Below are 26,951 nucleotides of genomic sequence, written 5' to 3'. Positions count from 1 at the left end.
CTGCGATTCCCTCTTTCTCCATCCCACCATTCCTTAGCTCCTGATCTCTACCTCTTTCAGGCCACATTTCCTGCCACCATTACCGATCCGGAGTCTCCCAAAAAAAACTTTATGGAAGCGTATGCACGATTTAAAACAGCACATAGTGTGCATTCCCAAGTGTTAGGAAATATAGTCATGTGTTAATGACTTGGATGCGGGAAGTGAATGTACAACCTCCAAGTTCGCAAATAGCGCAAAGATAGGTGGGGAGGTAAGTGGTGAAGATGACTCAAAGATATTGACAGTTTGTGAGTGAGCAAAACTTGGCAATTGGAATGTAGTGTGGGAGAATGTGAGGTAATGCACTTTGGCAAGAAGAACATGAGAACTGAATATTAAATAGAGAAAAAATTCAGAAAGCTGCAGTAAAGAGGGATTTTGGTGATCCTTGAGCAACAAACACAAAAAAGCTAGCATACATGTTCAGCAGGTAATGTTGAAGGCAAATGAAATGTTATCCTTCATTTGAAAGAGAACAGAATTTAAAAATAGGGAAGCCATGCTAAAACTATACAAAGCATTGTTAGAACACAGAATACTGTGAGGAGTTTTTCTCCCCTTATCGAAGGAAAGATACTGGCTTTTGAAGAAGTCCAGAGAAGATTCTCAAGTGGTTTTCCGTTTGGGGAGGGATTGAGTAGATTGAGGCTGTTTCATTTGTGTTTAGAAGGATGAGGTGAGATTTGACCATGTAGATGTGAAGAGCTTATTTTCCATTATAAGAGAGTCTAGAACCAGAGGGCATATATATGAGTAGAGGGTTGTTCATTTAAGACATATGAGGTGGGACTTCACCTCTCAAATGGTAGTGAATCTATGGAATTCTATACTGCTGAGGGGTATTAAAGCTAGGTCATTAAGTACAATCAAGGCTGAGAGATTTTTAATCAACAAGGGAATTGAGAGTTATGGTGAAAAGACAGGAAAGTGAAGTTAAGGATAATCAGATTAGTCATGATCTTATTTAATGGTGGAGAACATTTGATGGGCTGAATGGCCTAATTCTGTTCCTTCCTCTTGTCTTATTGAACAGAAATCTATTTTTATTTTGTCAGACTTCAGTTGCATGTGTTTTAATGCTGTTTGTTTCACTTTAATGTGTTTCATAGGTTGAACCAAGTAAGAAGTTATTCCCTGCAGTTTTTGTTCAGCCTTCTAGCCAGAATATGTTCCAGTTTGAGCTTGGAAAGCTGAAGGTATGTGTGCCATTGGATTATAGGATGTGTACATGGCATTACACAGTTAAGCTTCATCTCAAACTATTATTTCTGTTTTTCTTCAATGTCAGGACCATTTAATTGTTTAGAGTGGAGCAGGACTTTTACTTGGGGCTGGAGCACTAACATCAGGCTCACCAGCTGATGTCACTGGCTCATGACTAACAAATTTTGTTGGATTAATTACAACCAGAGAGTCTGTGGCTGCAAGTGCAGCCATTTTCCTGCCCTGACAGCGAGGGGAAGGAGTCTTAGAGTATCTCAGGACTCTTGGCCTGCTTGAGTCAAGCTGCCAAGAAACTGCTTCCTTTCCCCACTTGTAACATAAATGTCTTAAAATCCTTAACCAGTATACCTCCCAGTAGTGAGAAAGCCTGGACTCCACCTCCTTTGTTACTGCTTTCAGTGGGCTGTCAAAATTATGACTGTACTTGGATGTGCTAACCCTGCAAAATAAACACTGCTGGAAATCTGAAACTCTAACAGAACCTGTGCTAAACAATTAGCAAGCTAGTTAGCATTTGTAAACAAAGGAAAGTATTTAAGTTTTACACAAAGACATTCATTAGAGCTAGAAGATATTGCAGGTGACTGACTTGTACATTGTTGAAGAAAATCTAAACACCACATACAGAGCAGCAAATACAACTCTGGCATAAGTTTGTCTTTGTGTCCTTAAGATTGTGATTTCTAAGTAGCATCATGAATAGGCAGCCATTATATAATACCGTTTACATAGCAAACTTGGCAGTCATTATTTTTGCCTTTTTTAATCTTTTACAGAATATTATGCCTATTTCATCAGCTATGTTTAAGAGTGAGCGAAAGAACACTATCCCACAGTGTCCTCCAAGACTTGATGTCCAAATGATCACACCAGTAGTGTGGAGTCGGGTGCCAAATGAATTTTTGAGTGCGGAAACAGCACGGATCAGTGAGCGGCATGGCTGGATGGTCGAATGCTTAGAGCCACTTATCATGATGGCACTGCATATTCCTGAGGAGAACAGGTTGGGAACTAGAAAACAGTTGTATGGCAGATGCAGAAAAATGCAATTAAAATACAGAACTGCTGGAAATAATCATCAGATCAGGCAATATTTCTGGAGAGAGAAACTGAGTTAATGCACAGTATAGGTGAAAGTGAGGACTGCAGATGCTGGAAATCAGAGTCTAGATTAGAGTAGTGCTGGAAAAGCACAGCAGGTCAGGCAGCATCCGAGGAGCAGGAAAATTGATGTTTGGGGCAAAAGCCTTTCATCAGGAAAAAATGAAGGGCTTTTGCACAATATAATGCACAATATGTAATACAATCAATGGGGTTTCTCTCATTGGCAAGTGCTCCACATCACCTCTTTTAGGATAAGCCTACTGTATTTTGTGTCACCTTACAGACTTGGCAGGCTAGTAATGCCATGATGGTACCCACCCTTGGTCCAGGTTTATGGTTGGACCTAGACCACAGGAAAGTGATGACATGTGCAGATTTGCAGGGGAGGGTATCAGCAGCAAGGTTGTGATGGGGCTGTCCATTTCCCAAAACAGGGTCCCTTGAGCAGCCTCTGAACGAAAGACATTTCTACTCCCGGGAGCATGCAAGATAGGTGAATACCTGTTTGTGGGATAAAGCCCTTAAAGTGGGCATTCATTTTTTTTTATGGAAACACACACTAAGTGTCACTCAAACATGTATCTGTTCAGAGCAAACTTGTCCTGTAATCAGGGACCTTGAAGGATGTGGTCCCATCCCACTGAGAGCTACCAGGTATTTAGAAGCCTGCTGTTATTTTGAACAGCACTACAACAGGGAGGGGGTGCTTATTACCGGTACCAAACTAACCCAAGGCATAGGATTGTTGCTGGATCCCAGGCCAGATACGATGGGTGAGAGATTGCAGAGTGTAAGCTAAGACAGAGGGAATTCTGCAACAGGGCAGGTGAGTGGGTGACTTTGAAGATGCCCCACACCCCAAAGATCCTGTCAATGCTGTGTCCCTTAAACAGGCACTGGATATTAATTGTATATACTAGGGCTTCAAATTGCAGTGGATTGGATAGGCTTTCCGTGAGCATTACAAGGTAGACTATTAAAGTCCATCCAGCTTAAATACTACCAACTACCAGGGTCCAACTGGTAGTTTTGCTGAATGTCTATCAACCTGAACTGTTAACATTGAGTCACAGAGATGTACAGCATGGAAACAGACCTTTTGCTCCAACTTGTCCATGTCAACCAGATATCCTAAACTAATGTAGTTCCATTTGCCAGTATTTGGCCCACATCCCTCTAAACTCTTCCTTTTATATACCCATCCAGATGCCTTTTGAAATGTTGAGATTGTACCAGCCTTCACCACTTCCTCTGGCAGCTCATTCCATACACTGTCCACAGATACTGTCTGACTGGCAGTATGTTTTCTCTTTTCATTTTGGTTAGAAAATAATTGTTTTGCAATTCATAAATAAAGGTAAAGAATTTGACTAAATGCATTTGATTGTCTGATTTTTATACACTGGATTTAGGCTACTGTACCTAGTGTCACATTGCTGTCTGTTGTCTCAGTGAATTTTAATGTTTGTGTTTTAATATTTTCATGCAGGTGTATTGACATCTTGGAGCTTTCTGAACGTAATGACCTCCTGCAATTCCACTACCACACATTGCTGCTGTACTGTGCAGTGTGTGCATTGGGCAACAACCGGGTTGCCCATGCCATATGTAGCCATGTTGATGAATTTCAGCTACTTTACACGATTGAGAACACGTATCTACCAGGGCTCCTGCGTAGTGGCTATTATGATCTACTTATTAGTGTCCATCTAGAGTCAGCTAAACGATCGCGATTAATGATGAATAATGAGTTTATTGTCCCAATGACTGAAGATACAAAACAAATTACATTGTTCCCAGGAGAGAGCAAAGTTTACGGCCTGCCTGGTGTAGGCATTACCACGTGCTTGAGACCACCTCTACATTTTGCCTCTTTATCTTTTGTTGGTACTAGTAACGATCGTTATCAATTCAGTCCTGAGATCCCACTAGACATTCTCAAAACCAAAGCCATTAACATGCTGACAGAGGCCGTCCAGGATGGTGGGCAGCACACAAGGGATCCAGTGGGTGGAAGTGTTGAATTTCAATTTGTGCCAGTACTCAAACTTGTCAGCACTCTCCTCATTATGGGGGTCTTCGATGATGAAGACGTTAAGCACGTACTTAAGATGATTGAACCTAATGTGTTTGCTGAGGTCAAGGAGGAAGTTGAAAAGAGTGAGGATGAAAGTGCTAAAGATGAAGAAGTACCAACTGCTGAGGAAGAAGGAGAAGTAGAAGAAGCTGGAGAGAAAGAAAGAGAGAAAGATGAACATGAAGAGGTAGAAGAACCCAAGGAGGACAAGACTGTGGAAGAAGGCGAAGAAACAAAGGAGGAAGAATTGAAGGAGGGACTTTTGCAGATGAAACTGCCTGAGTCTGTCAAATTACAGGTACGAAAATCTGTTTTCTCCTTTATATATTCACTGAAATTAGTGGACACCATTAAGCCGCCTCATTGTGCAAAAGAAAATATAAAAAATTATTATGTCTAAGAAAACTGAGTTGCTCCTCTTCATTTAGCTTCTCCAAGTGGCGTCATCACATGCTTTTTGATGAACCTTCTCCATCTCTTCCTCTCACTTCCCCCTTTAGAGGTACAAAAGAAATAATGCCCAGTAAGCAAGCAACTACCTGTACATCTATTTGCATGCTTCTCATTTCTTCTTGTATGGTGACTTTTCACATTCTTTCAGCAGTAGAAGGACAGTTTGTTTTTATTGAAGTCTACCAATTTCAACGTTAGTTGGAAACCAAAGGTTCACAATGAAAACCTTTAAGATTCACCCCTATTGGGTTTCTCGCCTGGCACCTACATAGAGAAAACAGTAATTGTTTCTTATCCTGACATATTTTCCCTCTTTTTAAATATTCGTATTATTGGAGAGAAGTTCCTGTTAATGTGATTCTGAGTCAGTGTTTACTATGTGTACAATTCGTCCATGTTAGGTAACACTTCATCACTCGTGCTATGTAGAGTCACTATAATAGTTGCTTCCATTGACCAGAAAGTAAACGAATGAGTTTAAACATTCACTGCTTCTGTCACCAACATGCAGTGACAGTAGTGTGTACTATGTACATTAAAAGCTCACCAAAATTTCTTTGACTGCACCTTCCAAACTCTCAACCTCTACCAGCTAAAGAGATGAGGGCAGCAGGCATATTGAAACACCACCAGTTTTAGTTCCCCTCCAAGCCAAACATCATCATGAGTTCGAATTGTAACACCGTTCCTGGACCGTTGCTGAGTCAAAATCCTCGAACTCCCTCATTAACAGCAGTGTGGGTGTACCTGCACCACATGGACTACAATAGTTCAAAAAGATTGCTGACCACCACCTTCTCAAGTTTTTTGAGGAGTGGCAGTAAATACTAGTTTAGCAAGTATCATCCTCATCCTGTGAAAGAGTAAGTTTAAAAAAGCAAAAGTGGATTACATATAACACTTAATTCATGCTACAGTAGTGTTCTTGGCAGCTTGTTTATTTTGTCAGGTTATTAATTAATTACGAACGGATGCATTGTATTCAGAAGAAAAATAAAATGCAATTCCAGTTTCCCGAATAATCATCTCCCTCCAAACAGATGTGCAAACTTTTGCAATTCTTCTGTGACTGTGAACTTCGACACCGGGTTGAATCAATTGCTTCGTTGGCTGATAAATTTGTGAATAACATGCAAACAGATCAGAAGGAACGCTACCGAGAGCTCATGTTATCTTTTAACATGACAGCAGCTGAAACTGCCAGAAAAACAAGGGAATTCCGTTCACCCCCTCAAGAGCAGGTAAGTTCTTTTTATGTTATACGACTGAAGTCAAAAAGTTTAAACTATAGCCGAATGTATTTCCATGCATTGCACTTTTTTTCAACTGAGCAAAGGATTTCCTGATACATTTCCCAAAACAATATCATGACCAATCAGTGCTGTCTTGTCTGGTTTAAATATAAACTAAATCTGAACAGTTGACTGGGCTGCATTACTCATTATAACACCTCTACCAATCAAAGTCCACTTGCCAACCACTCAGTACCCTCTTCTCATGTTATAAATTGTTGTCCTTTTTGAGATTTGGTGATTCTATCCTGATGAGTGCAAGATCAAAAGCTTTGACAGTCCGCCTCACTTTTCAGTAATATTCAGGTATTCCGCTAACGACTTACAAATGGCAGCGCTAAGAATAAAGGGATTTTGGTTTACAAAATGCAATGCTTTTACAAGTCAACTTCACTCCTTTGTGTCCAGCATTATCACTATAATAGACACATTGTGTTCAGCTGTATTAGGCATCCAGAAGTTTTCAATTTCATATTTCCTGCTTTGAACGACTACAGATACAGATTTTCACTTAGGAAAGTATCAAACTATTTATTAATAGTCTTAAAGTCTTTTTATCCTGAACAATTTAAACTTACTGTTCACATTATAAAACTTTAAGGTAATATGATTAGATTTGATTCACTACAGTGTGGAAGCAGGCCCTTCAGCCCAACCAGTCCACACTGACCCTCCGAAGAGTAACCCACCCAGACCCATTTCCCTCTGACTAATGCACCTAACACTACGGGCAATTTAGCACGGCCAATTCACCTGACCTGCACATCTTTGGACTGTGGGAGGAAACCGGAGCACCCTGAGGAAACCCACGCAGACACGGGGAAAATGTGCAAACTCCACACAGTCGCCCGAGGCTGGAATCAAACCTGAGTCTCTGGTGCTGTGAGGCAACAGTGCTAACCACTGAGCCACCGTGCCGCCCCTTCATAATATGTAAAATATTAAAATAGTTAGTGACTAAAATATTGTTATTTGAAATATCAAAGTGGATGATGAGTGTATTGGAGAGAACAAAGCATAAAGAAGTCCAAGGAGCAAACACAACTATGTTATCTTAAAAAAATTAACATGTTTTTCAGTTGATCCTACAGCAATGAAACTAATTTCTACAGCTGTGATTGAAAGTACTATCCTTCTAAATGACTAGCCTGCTAGGGCTGTCTTAGGAATGCAGACTGTTTAAGGGTAGAGTTAAAGTGAAACATAAACAAAGTGCTGCAGAAACTCAGCACATCTAGCAGCATCCATGCAGAGCAAAACAGAGTTAATGTTTCAAATCTGATATGATTTTTCAGAAATAAAGAAGTGTTGCACAATGCTGTTGACAGAGGGGACAATAAGCTGTGAACAGCATAACAACCAGCACTTTCATTTCTGAAGGGCCACGTTGCACTCAAAACTTTAACTCTATTTCTCTCTTCATAAATGCTCCCAGGCCTGCTGAGTTTCCAGCATCCACAATACAGAGGAACCTCAATTATCTGGCATTCGATTATCCAGATATCGGGTTATCCGGCGAGATCGCAGGGTCCCAATGCTCGGCGAAACTATGTTATCTGGCATTTGACTATCCGGAATTTGATTAACTGAACAAAATACTTCCTGCCCGTGCCCTTGGGATAATCGAAGTTCCTCTGTATTTTGCATTTATGGAAAAGCAGGAAGAGTATTTGATGAATTGGCTTTACTTAAAATCTGCTTTTAAATGCTTGATAAGAGCATTGTGAGTGACGATCACCCCTTGTCCCAGAATTACTAATGGATTAATTGAGGGAATAGGTTATAATTCCTCCAATGCAGGAGAAATCTGCTCCTGAACTTAGTTGCGCCTTTTTCTTAATATCATCCATACAAAGATTCTTATGTTGCATTATGGGAAATGAATGTTAAAGCTGATGTACATGATGGTGCAATTGTGATAGGAACAGTCAACTGCCTGGAACATACACACAGGAGTTGGCCATTCAGCCCTTGAGCCGACCCTGCCATTCGGTACATCATGGCTGATTGAACACTTTTACTCACCCCATCCACATAATCATATACACTACTGGTAGTCAGGAATCTATCAATCTGTACCTTGAATATGCTCAAAACCTGAGCCTCCACAACCCTCTATCGTAGAGAATAGCAAAAGTTCACAATCCTGTGAGTAAACAAATTTCCCCTCATCTTGGACCTAAAGGCACCCCTTTACTTTTACATCAAGACTTGAAGAAGATAAAAATACTGTACCAGAATGCTGTAATCAGTATTCTGTGCACTAGAATGTTAACAAGATAGCTTATAGGACTTGGTGAGAGTGAGGGAGAATTACTATTGGATAATATAAAGATAGAGATGCAACAGATATGGAGCAAGAGCAGTCTAGCTAGTTAGAGTAGCCTCGAGTGCAGTACAGACACTCAACACCCAAACTCCATGGTAGGAAATCACAATCCAGGGATACAGGAGTACCAGTATAATGCAATGTGTACACAGAGCAAGTCACTGATTATGTTAACTGCACTGGAATAGTTTTAATATATATTTAATCAAAATTAGAATTCTGTAATAGAATAAATATATTTTCTATTTGTACTGTTTTTTTAACAAATGAGCAATGTATCCAAAATTAATTTATGTATGGAATTTTCTGTATGGACTGAATGTGATACATTACTGACAATATGTGAGTACTTTTTAAATTATTGTTCATGATAGATTGTGTACTTTCATTTCAGATTAACATGTTGATGAATTTTAAAATGGAGATAGATGAAGAAGATTGCCCTCTTTCAGATAATGTGAAAGAGGTGTTGCTCGAATTCCACACCAGACTTCTTACTCATTGTGGTAAGTATGAGAGCAGTGTATATCATTTGAAACCATTGATTTACAAAAGTATGATTTAGACGCTAGAATCAATGAGATAATTATTTTGAAAGACTAGCATTGTTTTGAAACAGTGCTATAATTGCTGCATGCCTGCCAGGGTGGGATTTGTACCTGTGTGCTAGGCACATTATCCTGGGCTTCTGGTTTACCAGCCAGGTTACATTACTTTCCAGTTAGAACTATATTGCCATTGCTTCAGTACCACTGGGTCCAAATCTTGAAATCCCTCCCTGTCATCAGTAATGGTGATCATGAAGCCATTTTTGATTGTAAAATCCATCTGGTTCATTAAAGTCCTTTTGTAGCATGAACAATGCTGTCCTTGTCCTGTCTTGCCTACATGTGACTCCAGACCCACAGAAATGTGGTTGACACTGAAATGTCCTAACAATACAATTAGTCCAATACTGTTACATCTGCATATATATTTTGCAAACCACCAGAAATAAGGTCAAAATATTGAAAATAATTCTTCCCATTTAAAAATTTAGATGCTAGTGGGTTTTCACACGTGTCTAAGGAAGTATCGTTTTATCTTACAGGTATTCAAATAGAAGAAGAGGAGGAAGAGGAAGAAACAGATACATCACTCAAAGGCCGCTTGCTAAATCTTGTTGAGAAAGTCAAGGGTTTAAGAAAGAAGAAAGAGGTTGAAGATACCGCAACTGAAGAAGAGAAGACACCCAGTGAGTACTAATAAAACGGCAGGCAGAGTATGGAGTCTTAGGTTGTTTTTACATTCGAGAGCACATCTCCAAGTGGCACGATACGTTTTCAGCTCTCACCTTGTGGTGCTGCCATTAAGTCATCCAAAGCTTCTAAAGGATATCTTCACTAGAGCTGCTGAAAAATTAGTTGTGTGTAATTATTAATGCTGTGTCACTGCAAATCTGGGACTAAGCATTATTAGGGGAGTATGAAAAATTGTTTTAAAGAAACGACCAAAGCTGGCAGCAGTAGTCTGGAGTGTTCAAATGGTTAATGACACGTGGCGAAACAGTTGATATCATATCAGTAAGTTTGGAAAATAATAAATGCCTTCTTGCATTATGGATATCTGTACAGGCTGGTAACTATTTAAAAAGAAGATTGAAATTGCAGCTGTTAGCTGAAAAAACCATCTGACAAGATTTCACCTTTTAAAGGGAGGAAGAAATATTATTGGCAAAAGAAAACAGCAAGCATTATTAGTTTAACACCAAATATCATAAGCACTTGTACTGGAAACAAAAATTCCAAATGAAGCTCTGCATATTCAACTTATAATTACAACCAAGAATTTTTTTTAACTTTCCAGATTCTAGAGTTTCCATGTAAGTCTCCTAGAACCAAGCCAATTTGTATCTTGGCCCACACAGATCTATTGTTATCTGTCTGGTTAAACTGGCTCTGTTAAAAAAAACTAAACACATAATATATAAATTCGTTGGAATTGGAAAAGGTATTCATGTGGGAAAGGATCCTTTATTTAAGTTCACCATGTTATGACAAACAGGAAGGAGGCAGCATTCAGCAAAGAGGAGGAGCCAGTTCTTCTCTCCCTTGCCTCTGATCAAACATTGGGGACCTTCAACTGTGGACTCGTCATAACACAGCAAAGACAATAATGGCAGCCTGTGTTCTGTTATATTATTCTGCCCCATGCCAAGAAGTTGGATCATGTCGTCAATCCTGTTTGCAGAGGTATTATTGGCTACCTGAAACCTACTAAATTAGCTGGCCTATTTGATTGATTACTGATTTTGCTCCATCCATCATGAGGAGACAAGTTATATTAAGAGTGGGATGGGCAAGCAGCTCAGTCACCCTCATTGCCATCCCTTTTAGGCATAGTTAGCAACCGAGGCTTTTAAGAGGCAACTTCATATGCTCTACCCAGCTAGTAAACTGTAACCTATCACAACCAAAGGCATGTAAGCTGTCTAATGATCCAGAGGAATCCCTCCTATTAGGAGCCATTGAAACTTAGTCTCTAGGCAGTTTCTTGAGGACTGTTATGAGCTGCTGCAAGGCCTTTGTGCTGAAATGGGAATATAGCAGTTGACTACAATTATAGGGGCATCCCAAACGATGAAACATATCTACAAATTCACCTTCACTCTCACTGGCAGCTGTGTAACCTTGATGTTGTACTGTGGGAAGGGAAAGGTGTATGACTGAAGAAGACTGGCAATAAGAACCAAAATATCTGTTAACTTTTCTAGATGGTGCTTTTATGAGAATTTTTATGTTCTTGTGGTTTCAATTTTTAATGCAAACTACTTGAAGAACTGACCAGAGATCAACAAGGTTAATTCCAAATTATAATTTTTGTCTGATATTCGTAACCCACATTAAACTGAGTGCTGCAATGAAAACTTGGTGAAGGCTGTTCAAAGTGCAAATATTGAAGTTTGTGTACATTTTTCCCTGTTAGTGTTCAATTCAGAGAGGCACTTGTGTAATAAGGCCAGTAAGTAGTTCATTTAGAGATTTATTCCAATGAATGCAAGCTTTAAAATAAAAAAGGGCACAAATGTTAACATTCTCCCTCTCTCTCACTTTGTCCTTCTCTTCCCCCCCAACTTTTGCCCTCCTCTTTGCTCCTACAAACATGGTAGAAACTGGGCAGGCGAAGATAGTGAGAGGAAAAGGAGTAAGTTATATCCACTTGTTGATCCACTTTCTCCCTATCATATTATTCTAATCTTTTGAGTAAGATATTCACAGCAAGAAGTGGGGTCTGACTTGAAATATGCAGGCTATGTGCATTTCAGGACTACTGTTGCTGTTATACTTTGAGATTTGTGAGTGATGCCAGGAGGGCACTTTTTCCCTTCTTGGTCAGTAGAATCCCAGAAGGCAGTTTTTGAATTTTATCTTCCAGATTTCCTTGAGGCCAGCAAGAATGCTGCTCAAAGAAATGTCAAAAGGGAACTCTAGGCATGCCTTGAACTGGATTCTATCTATCTATCTATCAATCTATCAATCACGGCTTCAATGACTTCTGCTATCCATTCTCTTGGCTGGATTGTCAATTTGGCTGATGGCAAACTACACTTGGTTATTTAAATGAAGCCCTATTTTTGATGTCAGCAGGAGTTCCTCATCACTGACCTTGGTGTTTTCTAACCCCACCTCACACCACTGTCAGGCACCCCGGTGGCCTCTTCACTTCCCTATTGATATTAGTACCAAGGATTGTCTGTGGTTCACTAGGAAAATTCTGCTGATCCTGAACTGCAATTGGGCAAATCATTTCATCTGTTTTTCCATCATAGAATCTCTACAGTGTGGAAGCAGGCTCTTTGGCCCAACAAGTCCACACTGACCCTCCGAAGAGTAATCCACTTAGACCCATTCCCCAACCCTATTAACGTACACTTAACTAATGCGCCTAACTTAGGCATCCCTGAACTCTATGGGCAATTTAGCATGGCCAATTCCCTGGAGGAACACCTGGAGGAAGCACACACAGACACGGACAGAGAATGCGCAACTCCACACAAACAGTCACCCGGGCTGGAATTGAACCCGGGTCCCTGACGCTGTAAGGTAGCAGTGCTAACCACTGATCCACCATGCCACCCGAGGTGCTTAATAAGGAAATTACCAACTGAAAAGGAAGAATGTACAGGGCTCAGGGAGAAATTCAGTTCAGATCCAAATCAGTCAGTGAGACAGAAACCAAGACAATTTCCTTTGTGAAGAGAGTTTATTAACTACCCAGTTTCCAAGCTCCTTCCATACATACATTCCATCTGTCCTTTTTTGATAACTTGTTCAAGTATGTAACGGCACTTATCTGGAGCAGGTTGGACTTGAACAGCGCACTGGAATTGGAAGAATTTCTTTGGACATCATTAATTCATGAGCAGTAGAAAAATATTATATGTAACTTGTTTTGCTAAGTACTGAAGGTTAGCTGTTTACAAAAAAATCTACAGTGGATTGTGGAAATGTGTCGACATTATTCTGCTGTATCTAACTAACCAAACTTGTATCAGTTTGGAATTTCATCCTGTATATATATTCAATCCTGAATATTTATGATCCAACTTTTGTTTAGAAATTTGCTCATAATGCTTTATGTAAATGTGAAAATGGCTCCTGTTAATGTCATCAGATAACTCCTATTCCAGCTACAACAGGAGTTAACTCCTGTTCTTTTGGGAATTAACTTGTTCATTTTTGAAATCTTTGCTTCTTAGTCGTTCCAGAAAGCACCTCATACACCCTGTGAATCTCACCAGGCTATCATTGCCAATTGACATCTCAGTCTGCAGACTGTGTATGAACGTCATTCCCTATATGTTTACAGTCCTTGCAGCTGTTGTGTGTATGATGAAGACTGGCAGCTGCTGGAACTGCAAGTTAAGATTAACATAGCGGCACCATGTAAAATGTTATAGAAAACTTACCTCGACTTAATGTACCGCTTCAAAAGCCCTCTACACAGAGGTCAAGTTGCAGCTGCTTCTGACAATCTAGTGGTTAAAAAATAGTTCAAAGGCTCAGTCACTAGGAGTCCATCTATGGTAAACTGATTTGTACGATGGTTTAACTAGTAGGCACTGGACAGTTCAAACTGCGCAGTTCGAGCTGTCAAAATCATCGTTTTCTGTGTTTATGTGAAACTTGTATTAATGAATGAGACAGATCTGATCTATTATTACATTTGTGACATACACAAACAGATCATTTAATTTTGGTTCAGGATTATCATTTTTAAAATAGTAAATAATAGAATGGGATTTAACTGAAATTATGGGACCATGAACTGAATAGGGTTCAAATGGGTGTAGAGATCGCAATGCTGAATTGCTTTGTGCCCATGGCTTCCAGTATTTAGAACATAGAACACAGAACAATACAGTGCAGGACAGGCCTTTCGGCCCTCAATGTTGTGCCGGCCTGTGAACTGTTCTAAGCTTATCCCCCTGCACAATCCCATCTACATCCATGTGCTTATCCAAGGATTGTTTAAATCTCCCTAATGTGGCTGAGTTAACTACATTAGCAGGTAGGCTATTCCATGCCCTTACCACTCTCTGAGTAAAGAACCTGCCTCTGACATCTGTCTTAAATCTATCACCCCTCAATTTGTAGTTATGCCCCCTCGTACAAGCTGACGTTGTCATCATTGTTTTAATGCATTGTGTGACTTGGAATCTTGACAAATATGAACTGATTTTAAAAAAGCCAGCATGAATTTGTGATGAATAAGAGTCATATCTAACAAATTTACGTAAGTTTTTGAGACAAATAACACAAATTATGAATAAAATTTACCTGGTATTTTCCTAGTGTAATCCCCATGAGCATTTTAAACATTTCTACTACGATTAGGATGAAACTTGTAAGGGAATTAATTACAGTATCCAATACCAAAAACATTCACTTTCAGTTTTAAAGCTAAATATGATAGTTTAAAAGAATGTAGTTACTGAATCTTGCATCAATGTTGCTGAGACAAAATGAGCCAATCAGAATTTAAACCCCTGCAAATATTTGCCTTTTTTGTTTTTTTATATTTGTTCTTGTAGCCTCTATCATTCCTGAAAGGTTTATTTAATCATAGAGCTTTCCCTGAAGATTATGCGTCCAATATCTGCTAAACTTAACAGATCTAGGAATATGTTACCCATTCTGTTAAACAGTTAGTTGGCGTGCTACACTAATCCACACACATTCTGTGCAGTTTTACTGGTCCTGTGAAATCTTCCTGTTAACAAAAGACAGGTCTGACCAGAAGTAAGCGTTTGTTTACTTGGTGTGCTGCTTCAGTCCCTTGTTACCAGAGGTACATGTATGGAGCTGCACCATATGGATTGCATCAGATCAAAAGGCAGCTCACCACCAACAATTCAAAGGCAATTAGGTATGAGCATCCCCTCATGATGATAGGCATATCTGGGAACTTGTTATTCGTTTTTTTAAAGCATTAGGATACATGCTACAGTAATCCACATATCATATAAATTGTGCAGCTATGGTGATACTTTAAAATCATGATGTTAGGTGGTTGAAAGAAATATTGCGATTTGTGGAAAGGACTGACTTGCTCATTGTTAATGACATCACCCTTTGCCACTGCTAATGCAAATATGAAACTGCTAACATTGTAATTTTGGAGATTATAGTATCAAGCAAGGAAAAACTTTGCTTTTCTGTAGAAAATGCTGTTTTCATAAGCATCCTGAAAAAGATTGAGTTTTCTATATATTTAAATGTCATCATATTTATGGAGAGCTTGTTACTTTCTGTTAAAGGTACACTGCAGGAGTTGATCTCTCATACAGTAGTGCATTGGGCCCAAGAAGCCTTCATCCAGAATCCAGAACTCGTGCGTTTGATGTTCAGCTTGCTGCACAGGCAGTATGATGGTGTTGGTGAGCTTATCCGCGCTATGCCTAAGGCATACATCATTAATGCTACATCTGTCGAGGACACGATGAATTTGCTCGAATGCCTGGGCCAGATCCGTTCATTGCTCATTGTCCAAATGGGTCCAGAGGAAGAGAGGCTCATGATTCAGAGCATTGGGTATGTATTAAGAAATTGGTACATCACATTTTATTGATCTATTTCTGTGCAGCATATTCATTTAGCCCAAGCAGTCCTTGGACCTCATTTTCTTCCAAGAGATATAGGTTTACCATTTTTGTATCATCCTTATAAAACACTTTTGCAGACTCTCCAACTCCTTTTTAAAAAAAAATTATATGGTGAAAATAACTGCATACAGTACTCCAAGTGTCATTGGCAAGGTCCAAATTTAGCAGTTTCCACTCACTTTTGGATAGAAATAAATAAAATGATTTGATTGGCTGTCTTTTGACTTTATTAACCATTATCACTATCTTTAGCAATTTCCTCATTGTACTCCCAGATGTCTTTGCTCCTGCATTCTATTTATTTGGCTATTAACCAAGTAATATGTAAACTATTTCTTCCAAAATGTGAAAATTCCCATATGGAAATTCTTTTGCCAATTATAGGTCTGTTCAGAAGGTTTATTACTGCCCTCTTGTAAATGGTTGAAGTCTGCCTCCATTCCTATAAATTTAAAAAGAAGGTATTACTTATTTCATAGTCTGAATTGTTAATAAAAGCGATGAACAGCAGTGAATCCAACACAGATCTCTATGGAACATCATTTCCCATATTGGCTACTCTTCACCTTTGTTTTGATCTCTGCCTTACTACATCGTTATGCTGATGGTTCCCTGACTCTGCACTCACTGACTTTATTCATTAGCTTACTCACTGGTGTACCCAAGTCTCTTGAAAATTTAGATCTAATCCATCGGTCTCTTTACCATTGTAAATTCTCTGGAACTGGTTAAAAAAAATTTCGTGACATTAGTCAATCGAGACTTTTCCTTTCAAAATCCGTTTTGAATGTTTATTCTGAAATTTTTTTGTTTCTAGATTTTTAGTTTTCTATTCTCTTCTTCAGTAGGGATTCCCTTCTCTTTCTTACAGCTAATATTAAATTCACTAGTCTGCTTGTGCTCCAGCATTCTGCCATGTAGTAATGAATTATTAAATACATGTAATAATGCTTGTGGTATTCCTTTACAAATCCTTTTATTTCTTTATTGCTGAATACATAAATTAAATTTACATCTGAACCTTGATGAGTATTTATCTGAAAATTCAATAGAGACAATTTTAATTTCCAAAGCAGGTGTATTGTGGACAGGTTTGAAGATAAGTATTTAAAATCAGAACCCTGTCTGCCACATTGAATTTTAATGCAGAGAAGATTCCATTTAAGAGGTGCTTGATCAGTAAAATCTCTTCAGAGACTTTGTGTCTCCAATTTTCTATGCATTTAATGTTTTCCTAACTACGATGGGATTCTTGGATATTAAGAAATATGACTGGTAGTAGAAAATTGAAAAACAGTAAAATTAGATCATAAACTAACATTGCTCAGAGGAAGATCATTTGACCTATTGAGTCTGCATGACTCTTTCATAAAGCTGTCTAGTTCTCCATTCTATCCTGATTTTTCCCTGTATTCCTGCATTTTGTTCTTCTTTGACTATTATAATATCTTTTTGAAAGTGCATAGAAAAGTTGTCATCTCCTCTCGATCCATGGTGGACCACATGAGCTACCCAAACAACCTCTACAGTCCCAGCCTGAAGGATCCATGCTCATGTCGGGTCAGGGGCCTGATTTGTATCTCCCAGAGGACGGGTCTGTCAAGTGCTCTCCTGTCCCTTGATTAGAAGAAGGCAGTCAACAGGGTTGATCACAAGTATCTAGTCAGAACTCTGCAAACATTCTGGTTCAGGATGCAGTTTGTCACCTGGATCCAACATCTGTACACTGCTGCAGAGTGCCTGTTAAAGTTAACTGGTCCCTGATGGTGCCCCTTCACTTTGGCAGAGGAGTGCTGTACAGTTGTCTAACCAGCTGTATTCCCTGTGCATGGACCTTTTCTGTTCCTCTTGCTGAGGAGATTCTCAGGAGTAGCTTTGTGTGGTCTGGGCACATGGTGATCTTTCAGCCTATACTGACAATGTGTTCCTCATTCATTGACATGGCTGACCTGGGGTGGATGTACGAGTGCCAGGATGGTACTTGGCCAGGTGGGGGTCTGTTTTAGCCCAACAGATCTTCCACCAGGATCATCTGGGCCAAATAATCCAAACTTCTGGTCAGTCCACATCAAGTGGATTCCTTACCAAAGACATTATGGGGGCTCAACTGGAACATTACCCATCTCCTCTATCGGAATCCTCACTGGAGAATTGACAGAGTCTGGAGGCCAGTCTCAGCTTGCCTTGGCTGCTGGACAGGACTGGTCCAAGTGCTATCTTACAGGAGTTAATTGCTGATCATAAACTAGCTGATGGCCTCCATGCTATGGTATCAGTGGTCTATTTGACTCCCTCCTGGTTTTGTCACAAAACTTCAAAAGAAGCTGATTCACTTCTTCTGGGACAAGGAGATGCACTTGGTTGTTGCAAAATTTAGGGTCTCCCTGATAAGAAGGGCAGTCAGTTGGCGGTGTACCTCTGCGTCGAGGTGATGATTTCCCAGCCTTTGGACCCTGCAGAGATCATTTTCCACAAAACACCTCCCATGTGGTGCATGTTGACAATGTATTTCTTCCATCAGGTGCATGACCTCAATTACAACATGCTCATAGCCTCTGGTCATAGACTGCGAGGGTCTTTGGATTTCCCACTGGATATGGCCCATTTTTTTTTTACTGGGACCTGATTGATGTCTGGAACATGGTCAACTCTCACTGGGTCGGGAATAGCTGTTCAAATCCACTCCTGCATTATCACGGGTTCTAGCGGCTGGCGGAAGGATGGTCTGTGGCTGAGAGAGTGACCAGAGTCACGGAATTGCTAGGTGGCAGAGGCCTGGGCTGGATGTTGATGCAGGCATTAGCAAATGGTAGCAGTGAATGTCCAGCTTAAAGCCAATGCCATCTGTTGCCTGAAAGCAGCGGTGCTTGGGTCTGACGTGCACCAGTTGGAGGGTGCTCAGCTGTGCAGTGGGATCCTGTCTGTGTGTACTCCTGCTTGGATGGTATTTCATATCAGCCCTAAGTTCCTGAGCCTCCCTCGGGAGCCCAACCCAACAACCTTAACCGCCCCATGGGATTGCCCTATGTATCCTTCCAACTGTTGCGGAGGAACGTTTTGTACAGATTGCTGCCTCACACCATCCACTTTGATTTCTTCATGCACCACCCAAACACAGCCTGGCATGGATCCTCAGTGGAGGCTTGGCCTTGCAGGAGTCCCCCCACTTTCCTGAGGATATGGGGCAAAGCGTGATTTACAAAGCAGACCTATATAACCATAGATTGCCATGGTCCATGGATTTCCAGCCCGCTTGTTTATTTTGTGGAGCTGTGGAGTTTGGGATTATGTATATACTGGTTGTTGTTGATTGCAGCCCCTTTTTAGTTATTTAAAAAATCTTCTCTTGTGCTTGTGGTTGGTCTTCAACCCCACCTCCTGATCATTGGGAATCTGGTGTGGAGGGGTGTGGGCAAAGCAGAGGCCCTCCTTATGGTTCTGCTCCTTGGCCTGGCCAAGTTGGCTATTAACAGGGCTGTGGAAGTGGTCACATCTGCAGATACGTGCCCCTCTTCTGCGGCTAATTTCGTACCCAGGTGTCCTTGGAGATGAAGCACACATTGTCTACCAGTACTCTTGATGCCTTTAGAGAGAGGCAGCCATTGGAGGGGAATTATTTCCCCTTCTAATGCCATTTTAATTTAGCCATTCCCTACCCAACCCTCCCTTACCTTTGATGGTTTGTATTATTATTAATGGGCTTTGCATGCAAAGTATTCATTTGGAAAGGCGGGTGTTTTACTGGATGGTGATTCATAGAAGAAAGAAACCACGATGATTTTGAGTTGGAAAAATAAAACACTTCTGGATATAAAAAAGAAAAAAAATAGAAAAGTTTCACCTCGTGTTACCTCTGGTTCTCTTGCCAGTCACCATAGGTTTGTGGCCATTTGTTATCAAATTTTCACTCAGCGAAAAGAATTTATCCTTATTTTAAACAAGAACAGAAATTGCTAGAGAAACTCAGCAGATCTATCAGCATCTATGGAGAGAAAACAGAGATCAATGTTTTGGATCCAGTGACCTTTCTTCAGAACTGTTCTGAAATGTTAACCAGACCTGCGGAGTTTCTCCAGCAATTTCTGATTTTGTTTCCGATTTTCAGCATCCACAGTTTTCGTTTATTGTTCATTTTATTTTACTTCATTTAAACCCTTAATGAATTTAAAGGTCTTTATGAAATCTTATCTATCCTTCTCCATTGTAGAAAAAACAACTGAGTTTCTCTAGTGTTCCCTCAAGCCTGGAATCTATTCCAGCAAATTTCTACCATATGCTCCCCTATGTAAAGTGTAGTGCCTGGAATTGGATTCCAGCTGGGGCTGAATGAATGTCAGATGCGCAGTAGCTTTTCCTTAAAGTAAATTTACATGTTTTTCTTCCCATCAAATCCCCTGGCAACTCTGACCAATATAGTCACGCGTTTACAACCTTTGTCTGCCATGAGGTATACAAGATAACGAGAAGCATAGATAGACTCTGGCTATTGACTCTATTTCCCAGGGCAGAAATGACTAACACGAGGGGTCATAGTTTTAAGCTGGTTGGAGGAAAGTAGAGAGGGGATGTCAGAGACGGGTTCTTTACACAGAGAGCTGTGAGAGCATGGAATGCGTTGCCAGCAGCAGTTGTGGAAGCAAGGCCATTGGGGACATTTAAGAGACTACTGGACATGCATATGGTCACAGAAATTTGAGGGTGCATACATGGGGATCAGTGGTCGGCACAACACCGTGGGCTGAAGGGCCTGTTCTGTGCTGTACTGTTCTATGTTCTATGATTTCCGAAATCAACCCACCTTCTGCAGCTATTTTTGTAAGAACTGATGCTGTTCATGTAACACTGAAATTTGTTTAGTAAAGTTTTACCTTTGACTTTGCAGAAACATTATGAACAATAAAGTCTTCTATCAACATCCCAACTTGATGCGTGCTTTGGGCATGCATGAAACTGTAATGGAAGTAATGGTGAACGTGTTGGGAGGTGGTGATTCAAAGGTATCCACACATATTAAATTCTGTAATTCTTCATTATTATTCATTCAAGGGATGTGAGTGTTACTCACTAGGCCAGTACTTAACTGCCTAATAGGCAATTAGAGTCATTCATATTGCTATGGGCTTGGAGTCACATGTAGACCAGACCAGGTTAAGATGGCAGATTTCTTTTCCTAAAGAGTGCTGATTAATAGGATGTGTTGCTGGAAAAGCGCAGCATCAAAGGAGCAGGAGAATCGACGTTTCGGGCATAAGCCCTTATTCAGGAATGAGGAGGGTGTGCCAAGCAGGCTAAGATAAAAGGTAGGAAGGAGGGACTTGGGGGAGGTGCGTTGGGAATACGATAGGTGGAAGGAGGTTAAGGTGAGGGTGATAGGCCGGAGAGGGGGTGGGGGAGGAGAGGTCGGGAAGAAAGTTGCAGGTCAAGAAGGCGGTGCTGAGTCTTAGGGTTGGGATTGAGAAAAGGTGGGGGGAGGGGAAATGAGAAAGCTGGAGAAATCTGCATTCATCCCTTGTGGTTGGAGGGTTCCTGGGCGGAAGATGAGGTGCTCTTCCTCCAGGTGTTGTGCTGCCATGATCTGGCGATGGAGGAGGCCAAGGACCTGAATGTCCTTGGTGGAGTGGGAGGGGGAGTTAAAGTGTTCAGCCACGGGGCGGTTGGGTTGGTTGGTGCAGGTGTCCCAGAGGTGTTCTCTGAAAGGTTCCGCAAGTAGGCGGCCTGTCTCCCCAATGTATAGGAGGCATCGGGTGCAGCAGATGCAGTAACTGATGTGTGTGGAGGTGCAGGTGAATTTCTGACAGATATGGAAGGATCCCTTGGGGCCTTGGAGGGAAGTGAGGGGGGAGGCGTGGGCGCAAATTTTGCATTTCTTGCGTTTGCAGGGGAAGGTGCCGGGAGTGGAGGTTGGGTTGGTGGAGGGTTTGGATCTGACGAGGGAGTCGCGGAGGGAGTAGTCTTTCCGGAATGCTGATAGGGGTGGGGAGGGAAATATATCCTTGGTTGTGGGGTCTGTTTGGAGGTGGCGGAAATGACGAAGGATGATACAATGTATCTGGAGGTTGGTGGGGTGGTAGGTGAGGACCAGTGGGGTTCTGTCCTGGTGGCGATTGGAGGAGCGGGAAGTGGAGGAGATGTGGTGGAGAGCATCGTCAACCACGTCTGAGGGGAAATTGCGGTCTTTGAAGAAGGAGGCCATCTGGGTTGTTCGGTATTGGAATTGGTCCTCCTGGGAGCAGATGCGGCGAAGGCAAAGGAACTGGGAATATGGGATGGCGTTTTTACAGGGGGCAGGGTGGGAGGAGGTGTAATCCAGGTAGCTGTGGGAGTCAGTCAGTTTATAGTAAACGTCCGTGTTGAGTCTGTCGTCCGAGATAGAAATGGAGAGGTCTAGGAAGGGGAGGGAGGAGTCTGAGACGGTCCAGGTAAATTTGAGGTCGGGATGAAAGGTGTTAGTAAAGTGGATGAACTGTTCAACCTCCTCATGGGAGCACGAGGTAGCGCCGATACAGTCATCGATGTAGCGGAGATAAAGGTGAGGGGTGGTGCCAGTGTAGCTGCGCCCCTCCCACAGGTCCCTCCTCTTACCTTTTATGTTAGCCTGCTTGGCACACCCTCCTCGTTCCTGAAGAAGGGCTTATGCCCGGAACGTCTGTTCTCCTGTTCCTTTGATGCTGCCTGATCTGCTGCGCTTTTCCAGCAACACATTTTTAAGCTCTGATCTCCAGCATCTGTAGTCCTCACTTTTTCCCTGGGGAATAGGATGGCTTTTCACAACAATTACTGGTTACATAGCCATCACTTTATTACAAATTTGCATCTGCTTTATTTTACTTTTATGATTGCAATATTTAATGTTTGTTTAATGTATGTGACCAGAGTCTGCCACCAGATGTTTATGACTTTGTGAGGGCACTGAGTTCACATTGATCCAAATTAGAAATACTTTCTGACATTTTAAATATTGCTGATAACACTGATTTCAAATCTTTTTCATAGTCACGTACAACCTTCTCCTTCCTCTCGCATCATAGTATTCTTACCCTGCAATAACATTACTGCCAACAGGCCATGAACTAAGCCATTGACAATTTACCAGCTTATTTCAAATAGTTCAAGATCCTCACAAAAACAAATGGGAGGAAATTTGAATGAACACATAAAAGTGTCAGTGCACTGGAGTTCTGAGATATAATTTTATAATTTTGTGATCTAAAACCAGCACCTTTAATTCTGTCAGCAGATTTGGAGATGTTATAAAATTGTGCAAAATGCAAGCAATATGAAACATTCATGAGAATGCAGTGCAAACATTTGAAAATCAATTAGACATCGCTTTTATTCTTTTTATTTCATTGTCTAATTTTATTGCATATTCTAATCTCTATAGTCCCTTTTTTAATTTTCCTGCTCACTTTTGAATTCTCTTGGTTTTATTTTAGTTCCTGTCCTGTTTAATGATTAAGGAGGAGAAAGTGAGGACTGCAGATGCTGGAGATCTGAGCTGAAAAATGTATTGCTGGAAAAGCGCAGCAGATCAGGCAGCATCCAAGGAACAAGAGAATCGACATTTCGGGCATAAGTCTCCTGTTCCTTGGATGCTGCCTGACCTGCTGCGCTTTTCCAGCAACACATTTTTCAGCGCTGTTTAATGGTTAACCCAATTTTTAGAGTATTAATCAGTAAATCACTGTTGCCCAACTGGATAATGGTTTTGTGATTCTGTAACTACAGTAAGTTTTAAAATGAGAGAACAGGAAGCTTATTTACAACTGCTGATAGAACTCTTCAAAAAAGAATTGCCATAATTGAAGTCACCACTTTTAAACAATGTATTAATAAAATATGAAAGTTCAGAGGCCTGACAAATAATATTGTATGACATGCGACATTTGACATTTCCAACTGGCAACTGATAATTCTTCAAATCAGGTATTTGTGCTGGGTGTTTCCCAATGTGTGCTTCCTGCATGTATCACTTTTTATGTAAGCGCCAAATTGTGAAAAAGTGTTCCTTATTTTCTATAGCTGCTCCTTACAAACTGGATGAATAGCATTGAATGGCCTTACTTCCGCTCCTATGTCTTATGGTCTTATTTGTTGAAAAAAGAGAAAAATAATTATGCTGATCATCCATATCACAAATTATTCTACATGCAGGCCACTGGTTATGACTCAAACACATTATAGTTCCACAAATAGCAAATAAGTCTAATAACCTAATTATCTATATTTTGGTTGTTTTCGGGTAAGGCATAATTGCATTCAGCACAATACTTTAAAAGTTTCCTGCTATTCTTTGAATCGTTCCATGTAATCTTCTGTATTTATACTTAAAGGGGCATCAGTGGCATTATTGTTACTCCAAAGCTATGATTGTTAAAATCAATTGTCCCTCACTTTTAGTGGATATTTATTAAGATAGCAGCATGTGCATGTAAGTGACTTCTATCAATATAAAATTTGCTCATTAAACTTTCACTGAAATACGTATACCCTGTTTTTTGTAGGAGATACGGTTTCCCAGGATGGTTACAAACTGCTGCCGATTCCTGTGCTATTTCTGTCGCATCAGTCGCCAGAATCAGAGAGCTATGTTTGATCATTTAAGCTACCTACTAGATAATAGTGGCATTGGACTTGGTAAGTAATTGGTACTGAAAGATAATAGTGACTGCTGCTGTTGCATATAGAAAAATGTCTTGTACACAGGCATATCTCATGTCAGAAAACGTTCAAATTTTATTGAACTGGCAAATTCAAATATTAGATACTACATTTGTGATTTTCTTTTACAGAAAATTTAGTTTTTTCATATAGCTCTGTTTCATCCTTTGGGAACATTTTGAACTACAAATCCGTGAAACTAATTTTGTTCAAGCTACTTTTGATATCATTTGGTCATAGTCATACAGCACCAAAACAGACCCTTTGGTCGAACCAGTCCATGCCGAGCATAATTTCAAACTAAGTAGGCCCCACATGCCTGCTCCTGACCCATATCCCATCAAACCTTTCCTATTCTTGTACTTAACCAAATGTCTTTTAAACATTGTAATATTACCAACATTCACCACTTCCTCAGGAAGTTCATTCCACATGTGAACCATCCTCTGTGTAAACGATTTGCCCCCCATGTCATAGAACCGTAAAGTCATAGAGATGTACAGCTCAGAAACTGACCCTTTGGTCCAACTCACCCATGCCAACCAGATATCCCAACCCAATCTAGTCCCACCTGTCAGCACCTGGCCTATATCCCTCCAAAAAGCTCTCCCCTTAAAAATATGCCCCTTAGTATTAAAATCCCCCATCCGAGGGAAAAGACAATTATCACTGACTCTATTTATACCCCTCATTATTTTATAAACTCCTGTAAGGTTGTTAGACCGGAGCTGGGGAAAGTTTAGAAATCGGCGTGGGATTAGAAGAATGGAGAAATTAGAATGAGTGCAAAAAACATAAACAGAGGCAGTAAGAGCTTCTACAATATATTAGGAAGTAGAATAGCACTGGTAAATGATGAGGACATAGTTTTAAGACAAGGGGCCAGTTGTTTAGGACTGAGATGTTGTGAATCTTTGGGCTTCTCAAAGAAGATACTCTACTATTGTCCATGTCTAACACTGGGATATCTCTCAGGAGCTTGAAGAATATAGGGAGATGCCAAGAAAGTGGAGCTGAAACCCTTGATTTCAACCTCCTGTGTTCCAGTGAAAAAAGTCCCAGTCTATCCAGCCTTTCTTTATAACTCAAACCTTCCATACCCAGAAAAATCCTGGCAAGTCTCTTCTGAACCCTATCCAGCATACTAGTAGCCTTCCTATAACTGGGCGACCAGAACTGGACACAGTATTCCAAAAAGGCCTCACCCTGTACAACCTCAACATGATTTCCTAATTCTTGTACTCAAAGGACTGAGCAATGAAGGTAAGTGTGCCAAACACCTTTTTTAGCCACCTTGTCCATATATGACACAAAGTTCAAAGAATTATGCACCTGAACCCCTAGGTCCCTGTTCTACAACATTACCCAAGGCCCTATCATTAATTGTAGGAGCCCTAACCTTGTTTGTCGTAACAAAATGCAATACCTCTCATTTATCGGGATTGAACTCCATCCACCATTTTTTCAGCCCATTACCTATTTGATCAAGATCCCTTTGTAATTTTAGAAAACATTCTTCACTGCTTACTATGCCACCGGTCAAGACCCAGAATTTGGGTGGATCTTGTATTTTTGCACCATATTAGCATTCTGATTGAATTTCTTTTTCAAACTCTTTCAAACACGGATGCTTCCCTAATAGCCAGTGTTGTTTTCTAGCAATGTAATAGCTTTTCCAGCCTTTACTCAAATGGCCCATTTGTAACCAGTCAAGTTTGTAGGGTATTCTACAGTCAGGTGTCTTCATCTGATTTATTTTGTATCACATGATTTCTTCAGCAAGACCATCTCACTGAACTATATTTAGCATTATAGAAAAGAATTGGGGTAATTACATTGGGCTTTACATTGGTTATCAAGTAAACTTTGTACTAGGCATACTTTTACCCCTCCTTGTTGCTAAGATGCCTCCTGATGTACCGGGTATGCCTATTCAGCTGGAATTCGGAAATTGCCCTTAATTAAGTCCTCTGGGAGACAACTGATTACCATTTCTCACTGTCACCCTAACTCCTCAGCAGATGAACTTGTAAGGCCAGATTTTCATCTTGTCGGTGGGATTCGGGGTGAGGTGAGGGTTTGGGAATTCTCCCAATTCTGCCATCTCACCTCAATCCTAAAAGTGCTCGCCTACCATATTTCTCAACCCAGGGAGGTGGCAACATGTGGAAATCACCTCACCATTTCAGAAAGCACTTTCAAGGCAGCAAGGGGTCATGAAGCTTAGAAGGAAGCCTTCAGAGGGCATGGAAAAGGGTATAGATGGAGAGTTGAATGCTGAATAGAACTAGGTTGATGTTCCAGTAAACGGAGTTGGGACTTCTAACCTTCTAACCTAACCTGCTGCCTACCTCTGTTGCAGCCTAGTTCTATTCACTTCTGTTCAGCTCTCAACCCTCCATCCATACCCTCTTCCTTAGGCAACAGGCTCAATTCCAATCCATGTCTGCCCCAGTATGAAAACAAGGTGAGCAAGCTCTTTGATGACTGAGATGGGAGTGTAGACTCAGGAAAGTATTCAACTCATAATACTCATGCTCTTAATGAATATCTGGCCCCTAACTTACGAATTTTAGATTAGATTAGATTAGATTAGATTACTTACAGTGTGGAAACAGGCCCTTC

General features: G+C 40.7%; 1 protein-coding gene across 12 annotated transcripts in view; it reads left to right on the top strand.

Annotated features, from left to right (window-relative positions):
- Positions 1–26,951, top strand: part of LOC140454477 (ryanodine receptor 1-like) — a 400,334-nt gene that overhangs the window by 166,408 nt on the left and 206,975 nt on the right. For all 12 annotated transcript variants that reach the window (XM_072549257.1, XM_072549253.1, XM_072549254.1 and 9 more), the window contains 9 exons: positions 1,152–1,238; positions 2,043–2,269; positions 3,860–4,745; positions 5,941–6,141; positions 8,916–9,027; positions 9,612–9,755; positions 15,321–15,594; positions 20,548–20,662; positions 24,170–24,302. In XM_072549257.1, the coding sequence (XP_072405358.1) occupies positions 1,152–1,238; positions 2,043–2,269; positions 3,860–4,745; positions 5,941–6,141; positions 8,916–9,027; positions 9,612–9,755; positions 15,321–15,594; positions 20,548–20,662; positions 24,170–24,302 (2,179 nt within the window). The remainder of the gene's footprint in view (positions 1–1,151; positions 1,239–2,042; positions 2,270–3,859; positions 4,746–5,940; positions 6,142–8,915; positions 9,028–9,611; positions 9,756–15,320; positions 15,595–20,547; positions 20,663–24,169; positions 24,303–26,951) is intronic.

Source organism: Chiloscyllium punctatum, chromosome 29, assembly GCF_047496795.1.
Source record: "Chiloscyllium punctatum isolate Juve2018m chromosome 29, sChiPun1.3, whole genome shotgun sequence".
Taxonomy (NCBI): Eukaryota; Metazoa; Chordata; class Chondrichthyes; order Orectolobiformes; family Hemiscylliidae; genus Chiloscyllium; species Chiloscyllium punctatum.
Note: the sequence above shows the minus strand (reverse complement) of the source record. Positions and strands in the feature narration are given on the sequence as shown.